This window comes from Silene latifolia, unplaced genomic scaffold (genome assembly GCF_048544455.1).
Source record: "Silene latifolia isolate original U9 population unplaced genomic scaffold, ASM4854445v1 scaffold_132, whole genome shotgun sequence".
Classification (NCBI taxonomy): domain Eukaryota; kingdom Viridiplantae; phylum Streptophyta; class Magnoliopsida; order Caryophyllales; family Caryophyllaceae; genus Silene; species Silene latifolia.
In genome coordinates this window covers 21900-35682 of record NW_027413132.1, presented here as the reverse complement: position 1 = coordinate 35682, position 13783 = coordinate 21900, and the positions used below count along the sequence as shown (strand labels likewise).

General features: G+C 34.1%; 1 protein-coding gene and 1 long non-coding RNA gene across 4 annotated transcripts; both read left to right on the top strand.

Annotated features, from left to right (window-relative positions):
* The first annotated feature begins 828 nt into the window (after nt 1-828).
* On the top strand, nt 829-6085 carry LOC141637681 (AP2-like ethylene-responsive transcription factor At1g16060). The gene is made up of 8 exons (XM_074447139.1): nt 829-1147; nt 1526-1608; nt 2016-2024; nt 2525-2613; nt 3893-3966; nt 4366-4416; nt 4537-4613; nt 5370-6085. The coding sequence occupies exons 1-8, from the start codon at nt 954-956 to the stop codon at nt 5927-5929; spliced, it is 1137 nt and encodes a 378-aa protein (XP_074303240.1). The 5' UTR covers nt 829-953; the 3' UTR covers nt 5930-6085.
* Nucleotides 6086-8311: 2226 nt separating this feature from the next.
* Nucleotides 8312-13101, top strand: LOC141637676 (uncharacterized). Of its 3 annotated transcripts, none has more exons than XR_012541853.1 (8): nt 8312-8559; nt 9025-9130; nt 9232-9310; nt 9577-9693; nt 10539-10606; nt 10740-10846; nt 11068-11258; nt 12827-13101. It is a non-coding gene; the product is annotated as an uncharacterized LOC141637676 (long non-coding RNA). The 3 variants fall into 3 exon arrangements; XR_012541852.1 differs by having other exon boundaries at nt 8420-8559; nt 9232-9315; XR_012541854.1 differs by lacking the exon at nt 9025-9130 and having other exon boundaries at nt 8347-8559; nt 9232-9315.
* The last annotated feature ends 682 nt before the right edge of the window (nt 13102-13783 follow it).

The window sequence follows — 13783 nt, the reverse complement described above, 5'->3', positions numbered from 1 at the left end:
ATTTATGTTATTAAATTCGTGAGATACTTAACCCGAGAAAAAAAAGTAAAGTAAAGTAAAGAGTATATCCTAAACTAAAGAAAGTATACAATACCGTATCTTATTGTAAAACAGATCTCAAAATGCCTTCTCTAGGTCTTTCCGTCTATAATCGTGGACAACTATAATTTCTACATAAATTCTTATTTCAGACGAGACTTTTCTGTCAGAAATTAAGACGTACAAAATGTGATCATTTTACGACCTGATAAAATGTTACTATTATTATTTTTTGTTAAAAAGTGATAATTTTAGTTACAACTAACGTTTTAATATCATTAAATAATCACTTTTTATATATTACTCCATAAAATATTGACATTTCCTCGTTTAAATTATCACCGTCTTAAGAGAGACTTAGGGGTTGTTTGGTTGATCAAGGAACTTAATGTTCCTAGGAAAATGCAGTTTATGGGAATTAAGTTCCATCATCCAATTCAGGTGAATTTCGAAAAAGTGTTTGGTTGCTCATGTAGGAATTAAATTCCACAGGAATTTCCAATGACCAAGGGGGAGTAGGTAAGCAACTTCCCACATCATGTAGGCATTGAAAGTTCCTGAGAAGTTCTAATTCCTACATTTTGTAAAATTTATGGCAACCAAACAACCCATATTTTTCAAAATCATGGGATTTTCCAATACTTATGTTTTCTAAGTGGCAACCAAACGACCCCTTACGGTAATTACTAATGCATGGGAAACGTAAACGAGGCCCCATAATAGCATCACCAACTTATTACTACTTATACAACACATGGGAAATATATATAATGCTTTGACTCTTTTTAATCACTACAAAAGAAACCTTGTGATAAATCCTCTCAACAAATTTCCCTTTCATTCTCATCTTTTTATCACCTAAAACTTGCCTTTTGAAATCTAAAACTTTACTCATATTTGCCAATCAAGCATCCATGGCAAACGTTTCACAGAAAAGGCAAAAGATCGATTCTAAAACAAAGGTTGAAAATTCATCAACTATTAGTAGTAATATTATTACTAATGAAGATGTTGAAGTTTGTATAAATACTAAAGGTAAGCGAACTAGACGAAGTTTGCCTCGAGACTCCTCTTCTCAACGTAGCTCTGTATACCGTGGTGTCACTAGGTAATTTTCGTATATTTACGATTTTATGACTGTTCTTCATGCTCTGAAAAACATTTGTTTCGGGTATCACTGACCATGACTTTATTCATAAAAATTAAAGAGATGAGGATCATAGTTTAATTTTTGTTTTTTAAACAAAGTTCAGTAGTTTTTGAATTTCTTGCTCGCTGCTCCTCAATATAACCGGTAATTCTTTCTTAACAAGTATCGTCATCTTTTGGATATAATAACTATTTGATCATTTCAGTCAAATAATTATTACAAAATCATTGTATTTTGTCCAATGAATGCATTGTATGTTAATTAAAAAAAGATTATTATATTTTTATTTATTTTGTATTGATGGATGTAATTTATATTTGTATTTTTTTCACATAGGCATAGGTGGACAGGAAGATTTGAAGCACATTTATGGGACAAAGATTGTTGGAGTGGGACACAAAAGAAGAAAGGAAGACAAGGTTTTTAATTTTATTTTTAATTTTCCATTTAAACTAGTTTTCCTAGGTTTTATTTTAACTACATTACTCCCTTCATTCTCGCCATTTATTTATCTTTAATTTTGGTACAAAGGTTAAGAAAAGGGTAGAGGGTCAATTTTTAGATAACACGTGGACCAGATTGGATGTAAAAGGTCAAATTGTCCATCAAAAGTATTCTTAAAATAGAAAGTTAAACAATTAGCTGATACATTCAAAATGGAATAAGTAAACATATGACTAGGACGGAGTGCGTAGTTTTTATATTTTTTTTGGTTTTGATTGTTGTAAAAAAAGGGATTAAAGTATAGTGATCTAATTAGCATGTCATTTTCATTTCTTTTGGGACGTGCTTCATCAACTTGGGGTTGCAACTTACACATGAGCAGTGTATCTTGGTATGTTTCCCCAACTTATTGGCCGCTTTTATTTCTCATGTGAATCAACATTTCTCTCTTTGTCAATTTGTCATGATTCATGAATTTGCTATGTTTATCCACAAAATCTAAATTACGGATTACATTTTCCGCACTTTTTAATAAAAATGTATTCTATTTTAAATATTATTCGTCTATTCACATTTTAAGACGTTCACTTTTTTCAATATCTTTCAAAAAATATAACCAAATGACAAAAAGCGATATTCTCAAATTACAAAGTGTAAGTTGAAAATACGCCTTTTGGATTCAGCTAACCGATTTCTATAAGTAAGCGCGTTTTGGTTACCAAACACATCCGTGTATTACAACAACAAAAAATGTTTTTATCCATAATTTTAATGGATTTTGTAGGGTTTTTAAATCTTATATTGTTGCTTTTTGTTAGATGAATGACGAAGTACTTATAGTTTAAATTCTACTAAAATGGTTGAATTTGTATGAATGGTCAATTGTATTAGGTGCTTATGATGATGAAGATGCAGCAGCGCGTGCGTATGATTTGGCAGCACTCAAGTATTGGGGCAAGGACACTATTCTTAATTTTCCAGTAAGTAATTTTATTTTTTTTAAAATATTATTCTTTATTATATATGCTCGTATAATTTAATTTTGTTATTTGATATTATTGTTTCATTATTAATTTTATGTTAATAATTGTTAATTTGCTGTTAAATTTATTATGCTTTAAAGTTGATCATTATAGATAAAATTTAGGGTTATTTCATAACAATAATCCATCCTATAGCTGGTCTGCAGTAATTACTCCGTCCTATCATAAATTCCAATTAAATCCAACCTATACACTATACCTTCTAATAACAAACTCACTCAATTTTTTTACCCGTTGTATCAGGTAACCTTTTCGCCCCTCTTTATTTAGCTCTTAAATTTGTAAACTCCTTCCCTTTTTTTGTAAAAACACTATCTCACAAACCCCACCATCCAAAAGCCTACCTTGCCATAACCATATCGCCGATCACCTCTACCACCTCCTCCCGTCACGCCGACGTTGCTGAAATCACCAATCCTTAATCCCCTGACCACCATCAGCACCACCGCTCCTCTCCACCCCCATTGTTCCTCACAGGCGCCTGCTACTCGTCACTCCCCCTCTTCCTCTTCCTCACCAACACCATCACCTTTCTTCGGCTCCACCCTCCTCACTTCTCTTGTTCCCCTCTAGTGCCACCACCACCCTCCTTCTCACTCCCCTTTTTCCCTTGTTCTCCTCTCCAAAACCCCAAAACAAAATCCTAGATCTACTAGGATATACAAGTAGATTTCAAAGACAGTCACTGTAAGTGTGTTCTCCGGCGACAGTGGTTTTATGGTGGTAGTGGCGGTATCTTTGGGTGGTGTTAGGATGGGAGTTGGAGAGATGATTGATGACGGCGACGTCAGTGGAGTATGGTGGGTATTTTGTGGTTGATTTTTGTATAGTTGTGAAGTGTGGTTCTAGAGTGTCCGTCGATGATCGGAAAAGAGAAATTGGGTAGTGATGGTGGGGGTTTGTTAGGTGGGATAAAGAGGAAGTGAGAGCAGAGAGAACGAAACAGGGAAGTGAGAAAGGGAAAGAGATTTTTTTGTTGATTTTAGAATTTAATATTTTTTTATTAGTTTTAGAATTTTTTTTTTTAAAAATCTGACCTTATGAGCAGGTAACCGGTTACCGTAAACTGTTATGGGAAGATAGGTTGTATAGGATGGATTTAATTGGAATAACGGATAGGATGGAGTGATTTAGGCAGACCACCTATAGGATGGATTATTCCTATGAAATAACCCTAAAATTTACGTACAAAGTTATATATTGATTTTGGACGTAGGTATCAAATTATGGGAAAGAATTGGAAGAAATGGAGCCAGTTTCTAGGGAAGAATACATAGGTTCCTTAAGAAGGTGAATTTTAGTATTTAATGGGAAATGGATCCTCTTCATTTCCTTTCTCTCCATTTACTCTCACAATCTCCTTAAATAATAATTTTCTCTTTTACCCTCATTTTCCTTTATTTTTATACATAAATTTAGAACCGTTAGATGTTGTCAATATGCGATCCGAATCATTGATAGGAACTTGCCTCTCCATTTGAAATGGAGAGAAAATGGGCTCTATTTTTTGTGGTGCAATTTATTTATTATGCATTTTGCTTGGTAAAAAGAAGACATAATGTGTAAATGGAATAATAGAAAATTACTTAAATGTCTTTTTCTTAATTAGTATTGAACTTTTTAAACAAACTTCATATTTTTCAAATGAAGGATTATTATATCTTTATTGATTTTTATTTACAATTTTAGGAAAAGTAGCGGGTTTTCAAGAGGCGTTTCTAAATATAGGGGAGTTGCCAGGTACGTTCGGACATTAACTTTTACTTACGGAGTATCAATGGTGATTTTTATTTAATATAAATCCTAAATTTAGCCGTTAATATCTTAGAAAATGTTTTTTTATTGTCTTTGTTGGTTCAGACATCACCATAACGGAAGATGGGAGGCTCGGATTGGCAGAGTAAATGGCAACAAATATCTCTACCTTGGGACATATGGTACGTCTTTCATGCTCCTTATATGCTGCTATTAGCAGCATATTCAAAAATAGTAAATTTCGATCAATATACTATCACAATAATATGCTATTTATCAAATACATGAAATCAGTAGATTATTGATTGGCTAATATACTATTTAGACCGAAATTTCTTATTTCACCTTATATACCGTATTACCGTCTACCAAATAGGCCCATAACAACTAAATATTACAAACAAAAAAGAAACTATTGATGAAACTATATTATGAAAGACGATAAGAAAAGGTAAGAAATGGGTGATACCAGAAATGGAGACTAGGTACAAGTAGTATTATTCTCCCACCTATATGTTTCAGGTGAAGGTCCTCCAATTAATGAAGTTACAATAATCTTAAGTCAATATCACTTAGTTGGGAAAGTTCACCAACTTTACCGGTTGCATATTATATGCCTCTCTTCTTTCACTTGATAGATAACCAAATATTTCCAAAATTCTCTACTTATATTTACGTAAATAAAGGGTGTTAAGTCAATAATTGTATGTTCAATTTATGACAAGATTAGAGGTCGGACTCAATACTACTGAAAAAAGTCATGAACTTAATAATATCAGGGACTACGTCATAATAACTTATTGTTGGTCTCATTGTGGATTGATAAGCGTTGTTAATTATCTCTTGTAAAACAAATTTAAATGATTGATAATGACCTATATCATATCCAAGTTATTTTTTTCGCAATTAATTTTATTTTCTCATATATAATTTTGCAGCAACCCAAGAAGAGGCCGCAACAGCTTACGATATAGCGGCAATTGAGCATAGGGGGGCCAATGCCGTGACCAATTTTGACCTAAGCCGTTACATTAATTTGATTAAACCAAATAACAATAATAATAATAATAATAATAATAATAATAATAATAATAATAAATGTGACGATGATCAACCAAGTCCAAATCAAGATGAACCAACAAAATCCAGTGAAACTACTAGTGCTTCTAGTAGTAGCACTACTATATCCTTGGGTGAGCAACCATTTGACCAAATCTACGATCAAATTGAAGAAAATGATGTTAGTATTGATGTGGCCATGTTGTTGGGCTACCCGACATCGGTCGATTGCTCGTCGACGTTGTTGGGGTTGGATGAATGCAACCTCTTGGAATGTAATCCTATTCATCATGTTCCGTATCCATATTCGGAAGCTACAAATTCATTACGTGTCAATTTCGAAAGCAATGAAGATGGTCTATTTAGTGAACTTAGCTCATTTTTATGTGATTTTGATGTAGACAAAGAACAACTACTTGTTGGAGATTGGAAAGGGTGATGTTCATTATAACGTACTAGAGTATACACATATTTTATGATGTAGTTTTTGGATAATATTCTTGAGATTTTTTAGGTAGAATTTAAAAAATATTATCACAAAAGAGAAGCTTGTTTTGATATTCCAAGTTAATTTGAGGGTAATTTTTTTTTTCTTATTGACAATACAAGATTACAAGTAATGCGTACTTTACTAATTTTGCAATTTCTTTTTATAAAGTACCAATATATGTATATCGTCTTTCAATTGTTCTTGGGACAAAGTATTTACAGAGCGTCATATAATTTGGTTTAATACACCATTCTATGCATAACATCACAAGACTAGCAAATAGAATACGCCTAATTAAACAATATTTTATTTTGACGACCTATTATTTTATGCTAAAAACTTGTACTCAGTATATTTAAAGACGCCGACATTCATTATAAGATATCAGGTTCTTAAAAATAACGTTAAAAGTTGAATGTTAGCTTTGAATTATTCCCATTGTATGCCTATTTCATACCATATGATAGTTTTATAAATAGATGTAGTTACTCCTATTTATTTAATTTTATTTTTCGACTGCACTTCTATGTAGTCCTGTAAATTTTCAAACATATGCAGAGTTCCATAGAGCTATGGTCAAAAAAATGTTAGAATGAGACAGTCTCTTAGTATAAGACCTGTTAGAATATAAAAACGATCTTGAGACTTCAACCATCAGCTTAAGCCTTTGGTTGAGATGGTTTCTTGACATGGTATCAGAGCCAGTGTGATCAAAAGGTCACGGGTTCGATCCCACACCCTTCAATTGTAAAGTGGCTGATTAGCACCATGTATGTGGAGGCCTGCAGCTATATCCACACTTCAAGCCCAAAGGGCATTCGTGTAAGGGGGCGTGTTAGAATATAAAACCGATCTTGTGACTTCAACCATCAGCTTAAACTTTTGGTTGAGATGGTTTCTTGACAAGACCAACCATTCACCGAAAGCCCAATATACGCTTTTTATAATTTTACCCTTTTCATTTTTTCCAACCTTAATGGCTTCATCTAAAACCCTGATTTTGTTTTCATGTCCCTTCCTTCACCAGTCACCACCAACAGTAACTCCGGCCGACGACAACACTTGCTCCAGCCGATGTTAACCTAACCACCTTGGCTTCCCCTCTTACTAATTATGTGATACCCGCCTCTTTAAAAGACTTTAGGAAGGACCTTCCGTGCCTAAGGAACCGTTTTGGGGATGTTTATATATAGATCCAGTTAGCGGACCTGACTTCGACTACTTGACCTATTTGAGTTTACTTGGTCAAGTATGTGTGGTACTCGGCCGAGTAGGGCTTACTCGGTCGCGTGAGGGTGACACTCAACCGAGTGTCGGTGGTTCAGCAGTTATTTTACGATCGTGCCGGGATTTATATCATTCCATTTCCTCATATCCTTCATTCCTCTAACCCTAAAAAGTCTAACGAGTCTTAGATTTATTGATACATAAAATATCTAAATCAATTTCGACATTCTACATTTCTAATCTGTTGTTACGACCAGTGGTCAACACTCTAATATGCATTTATATGAACAACTTGTCTGCATTGAATACACTTCTAATTCGAATGCTTCATTAGTTGGTCTTATTTGCGCGTGTCTATACTACATTTTACTTGGTAGTTACTTTGTCTACCACCGTTTGCTGGGAATTCACTACTACAAAAATAGACCTAATGCAACATTTCGTGTGCAACACTTACGATTTGTGTTGCAATTTTCAGTTAATTAAGCAACACTTAATTTATAAATGTTGCTTTTACTTACATAGGGCAACACTTTAATATAAGTGTTGCAATGTATTACTCGAAGTGCAACGTTTTTATACAAATGTTGCACTTTGTCGCAACACTTGTGCAACACTTATAACACTTGTGCAACACTTATATCACATAAGTTATAAACCCTTTATAAAAATTTCATTTTTTTGTTCAAATTCAAAACATTTTACTGAAAATTTTGTTTGTGCGCCACTTTTTATTTTTTGGAATCTCCCATCAATAATCAATATTATTATTCAATCTTTCAATTCCTTCCATCACGCGTCATTCAATTCATTTATTTGATACAGTAACAAAAACTCTTCGATATTCTTCCACTAGTAGAAAAATGACATTAAGCAAAGTAGATAAGCGCCATTTTCTGGTTGTTGTAAATAACCGTAGCTTTTTTATACAACAAATCGTAAATAGCTTTATTTATAAAAAGTTTACTATTGTTTTCAAACAACCGTAGCCAAAAATGGGGGAGAATATCTAAGGCTTCGGTTTAATGAATGATAAGCCCGCAAACAAGACTAAATTAAAATTAAATTAAATAAATGTATAGAAGAAATTGAGTTATCTAGACTGATAAAGACTCAAAGAGTCTGCCGCCATTCATTGATTTCATTCACTGATTCACGCAAGTCCAGAAGAGAGAAATAAAAAAAAAAACCACCTCGTAACCCACCGCCAGCAGCCATATCGTTAACGCCGGCAGCCACCTCGTCACATACAGCCACCACTAGCAGCCTCCTCGTTACTGCCGTCAGCCAGTTTGCCTGATATCCGTCTCTAACTCTCTAAGCCAGTTCGTCGGCAGCCTCTCGCGAATCAGGTATGTATGTTATTGTTTGTTTAAATCATCACAATTTCTATGATTCCTCATTTATTCTCATTTATCAGGTTAGGGATTAGGGATGAGGAATTTAGTTATTTTATCATGTTAAGATGTAATTGGGTGTGAGGGCTACGGTTTTTCAATCAATTTTCAGTTTAATCGGATAAAAAAGATGATACGATCTCGGCCAGTTATAAGATGGTTCTATACTATAAATCTCAGTAGAGTGTCGGAAAGCAATGTAAAATGAGTAGATGAATAGTGATGGCTCTATGCTAACAAAACTGAAACTTTATTATAAAACCAAATTATGTGTTTGGCGATAGCTTAAAAATTATCATACTACTGATTGATTAGCTTATCGAAAACCAGATCTACGATAAATTTTATAAGAAATCAAATTACGTGTTTTTACCATAACCTATCATAATGCCGATTGTTGATTAATTATATAATCCGCAGTTACCAACTGGAACTTGATGAGTTGTCTTCTGTAGTTCTGTTTATCCTAAATTAGTTCTCAACTATTACTGGGTTTGCTTTATTGGGCGTCTCAGAATAGTAACTGGTAAGATCGCATTTCCCCTTGCTTACGGTGAATCAATTTGTGTTATACTTGTATGTTGCATTCTGTACTAATGCACTCCACCTGTTTGGCAAAATGTCCAGGTGAAATAAAAGCCACGAGCTTATCTAGGATTGGGGTCAGGTCCAATAATCCTATCTCAGATACTCGTTTTGGATTGGGGTCAGGTCCAATAATCCTATCTCAGATACTCGTTTTGGATTTCTCCCCTGAGATTATTTACATGTTGAAGCATGAGTAGTCTAGATCTTGCAATTGGTGGTTGTGATTTGCTTTAAAGTGGTTCCACTGATACTCATCAAAAATCTTGTTGGAGAACTTGATCAAATTATTGTATAATGATAATGTAGATGTTCTGGTTTTGTCACTTGTCGATTTTTTACGGATTTGTAGGAATTAGTTCTCACTTGGATAACATGTTTTGTTAGATTGAGAATGAATACGCGTAGGAGGTTAAAGAATTCGGAGCAGCTGGTGAAGCTTATATAAACCGGGCTGCAAAACTGGCTGTCAAATTAAATACGGGAGTATGGCTGATGTGTAAGGTAGGTGATGCCCCTGATCCAGTAGTAAATCATATTCCTTTTTTATTTTAAACTTCAAATTTACATAAGTTTAGTAATGTTCTCTAAAACTTCAAATTTATTGACTTACAAACTGCGATATGATTTTATCATGGTTGTACTATGAAGATTTGCTATTGCTGCAGGGTATTGTTCGCTATCTTCTCGTTTGTACCCTTTATGGTTTCAAGCTTTGATTTTGAGTTTCGGACCTATTAAAACTACGTTATTAATGAGATTTTAGGGTAGGCCTAATGCCACTCTAATATTTCATTTAGGGTCAGTCTGCTGGTGCTTGTGCGACTTTTTTTCTTTTAATTTCAACTCCACTTCTTTTAATTTCAACTCCACTATATAACGTTGCATGAGCCTCTATTCACTAGGTGTTTGTTTTGCTATCATGTGTGACTTGTATCTTATGGAACTTTTATTGAAGCTAGTTGTCATGGCTACATTAAGTTTCTTACAACTTTTACAAAGATTTATAAATGATACATTCACTATTACTGAATCTCTTAGCTTAACCATTGTATAGGTAAAATCAAAAATTGCTTGTACTCTCTGAAAGGCGTAATTATCAAAAAATGAAAATGTTATTTTGCGGTGGGCGGTGGCTAATGGTTTATTGTGCTGAAATTTTAGCTCCACCTCAATGTTCAGGTTGTCGTATTTCAGGATTGATCCTAGACTACACTCGACACCTATTCATCTTGGGTTCTACACGTACATTAATGTGTTCTCTCGAGCATTGCTGACAATTTTGTATGTTTACAAACTGCGTGATTAATTTATTTTGGTTGTACATTTAAAAGGTGTTATTGGTGCAGGTTACTGTTGTATATTTTTTCGCTGGTTCAATGACTGGAGTTGAAGGTTTTAATTTGCATCAGTTCAGGTGTGTACTTATGACCGACTCATTCATGTCGTCATATTTCTATCAATTAGTAGAACCATTTACACCCAGAAATGCAATTGATATCTCTAACTTATGGATAAGTAATCTAGTGATATCTTTTCTTTTTTCTCAGACAAGCAACAGTGGAGCTGTCACGACTTGAAGATTTATATTATACAGGAAAAAAAATACTCATCTGGCCATTGCTTATGTGCAGCAGATTCAATCTATCTATCCCCTGTAAGATAATCTCATCTGGCCATTGCTTATGTGCAGCAGTATTAATTCCTATATACCCTTTTTATATAGCTACTTTGCTTGATGCTATTGGTTCTCTGAATATATTAGGTGCTGAGATCGGCACCTGAAATATAGTGCTTGGAGGCTAATTTGTGTAATATATAACTTGCACTAGTTTGTGTGATTCTAATTTTTTAGCACAACTAACCCACCCATTCCAGGCGAAAAGACATGGACTGCGAAATGAGTAAACGAATCAAAGAACATGAAGCAGAACATCTCAAGAAGAAGGCGGAGTTAGAAAGCATGCAAAAAGATATTGAAAATGAAAGAGAGTTAATGAGAGACCAAATACTGACAAAGATAATTGGAAGACTACCTCCAGATGTTGTCAAGGAGTACTTAACATGAGGTATATATATTCCTTCATTGTTCATTCGAGCAGTTGGTGTGCACTTCTGGGTTATTGTTGCTTTAGTTCAATTTCAACTTCTAAGCAATTTCACTTTCTGTTTTATCTGTCTTTGTTTCTTAATTTAACTTTTCTAGGGTTTGGGACTCTTTGTAATGGTATAATTAGGAGTAATTTTATGTTCACAGCTTCAAAATTGTGAGAAATGTGCTTGTGATTGCTTTGTTTAAGATTTCGTGGTATGCTGTGCCTGTGGGCATTGATTTATCCTATGCTACCTTATTTGGATTCGGATATGCGTGCCGGACATAGGTACATATCTTAGTCTCAGAGACTTGGAGCTGCTAGATTCAAATTTTGAGAAATGGAAACTATGTCCTTAAATGAGGATGTGGGTTTCAGACACATCTTCATAACAAAATTTTGATTAAACAAGTGTGAAAGGTTGAGAGTAGAATGGAGAGATATTTGTCACACAAAATTTGGTTTATCCGCATTAGTGTTTTCCTGTTAGACAGATCATTTTGCTATTTTTTGAAATGCTGTATAGTCATGGACGTTTGTATCAGCTTTGGGCTGGTCAGACATATTCGGGCTCTTTGATCATTATGTTCAGGGAGTATAATAACATTGTTGGTTCAAGAGCAATCTCACTTTTGGAGAGAAAACTACCATCTATGTCTGTGTCATCTTTATTTTCTTTGTGCTGCCATCGATTTAGCTTCTTAAAAAGCAAATTTGGACCTGCAAGGCTGCAAGTATAGGGTAACCTGTTGTGTAATGATATAGTCAGTTGAAGTTCTTAAGTAATTTTCATCTGCTAGTAGGTTTAGGATAGTTTATCCAGACCCCCATCTATATAAAACAACATATGTATATATATTCCTGCAGCTGGTGTCCCTAGTGCGTCGGCTGTGAGTGTGTTTACTGGAAACCTCAGATACAACTGTTTTAGCTGATGTGAATTCTGAGGTGAACATGTGTATATATATTCCTCTTAATTTTGTCACAACTACAATTTACTCCAATTTACTCTGAGGCATGCTCGGTAATATCTAGCATCTGCTTTGTCGGTCACTCTTCTTTGCTTTTGATGCAGAAATGAGAGCGTTGTTTCCTACTCACTTACTGTTTAATGTGAATATAATTTTGATAATATAATTGAAACTTGGTAGTTATGTGCATTTAGTAATTGACAGGACACTTGTATTTCAAAATTGACGTAATTGCTGAACGCTTTGGTTTGGTTTCTTCCCTGCAATTTCCTTACATTTTCTTTGAATTTCTATGGCTTATTATCTTATTGCTGTGAGTGTGTTTACCTAATAATTGTGTTGGTTGACAGTGGCCTAGTAATAGCTTTCTTTAGTAATGCTCTTGCCAATCAGTAGGTCGTCCCTTGTGACGGGTCGGATCTTGCGACGGGTATTTTGTGACGGGTCCTTGTTAATTAGTTGTTCTTTAATGCATTATTTATTATTTCGTGATAATTAAGTGTGACATATCATCTATGCTTATTGAGCCTTTGAATCCTCAAATCTAATAATGTTCTATTTTTTATGTTACAGGTTGCATTTGAGGTATTAACAATGATGACGGGTTGATTTTTTGTCCGGCTGGCAACATATATATGCTCACAATACAAGAATGAAGACTTATAATTAGTAGCTTTCAAATAGTCGTTAAAAATTATTATTTGTTCTATTTAAACATTTGTTATATTTGTTTTAGTTAAATAATTGAACATTTGCGATCGAAGTTCTACTTTTGATCCTTTTTTGAAATGTAATTGACATATATTTTTGAGACTGAATCAATTGAATGCACAATTAGAGAGAATTACAATTGTTGCGTGCCTTACAAGTCCTTATGTCGTTGCACTTTATTAAGTGTTGTTTTTGAATAAATTAGTGTTGCATTTGTTTATTATAAGTGTTGTTTTGGGACGTAACAAGTGTTGTGTTTCCAAAATAAAAATGTTGCATTAATTTGATATAAGTGTTGCTTATCAACATGAAAAGTATTGCATTAGTTCAAGAAGTGTTGCTTTTTTTACATAAGAAATGTTGCATTAGAAGATAAAAAATGTTGCCTTTGCAATTGAAAAAGCGTTGCATAAACATGACCAATGCAACACTTTTCAAAAGTGTTGCTTCAGATTAAAAAGTGTTGCATTAAGCGTTGCAATGACCTAATGCAACAAGACCTGATGTAGCACTTGATTAAGTGTTGCATAAACTCTATTGCAACATTTATATGACATTATGCAACAATAGCAAAGTGTTGCTATAGAATCTAAATGTAGTAGTGATTGCAACTTCGGAGACGAAGTTCCTTTAAGGGAGGGGTAGACGGTGTCTTGGTTATGAATGCAACAGAAGTTATGCGTATGTGGTTGCAGCTATGTGTATGTAGGACGTTGATTGCCGAGTTATTTGTTAAGTTACGGTGATGTTACGACGGTCGGCATGAGTATATATGACGTGAGTATAACATCTAACGTTGTGAGTCTTACCTTGCTAGTC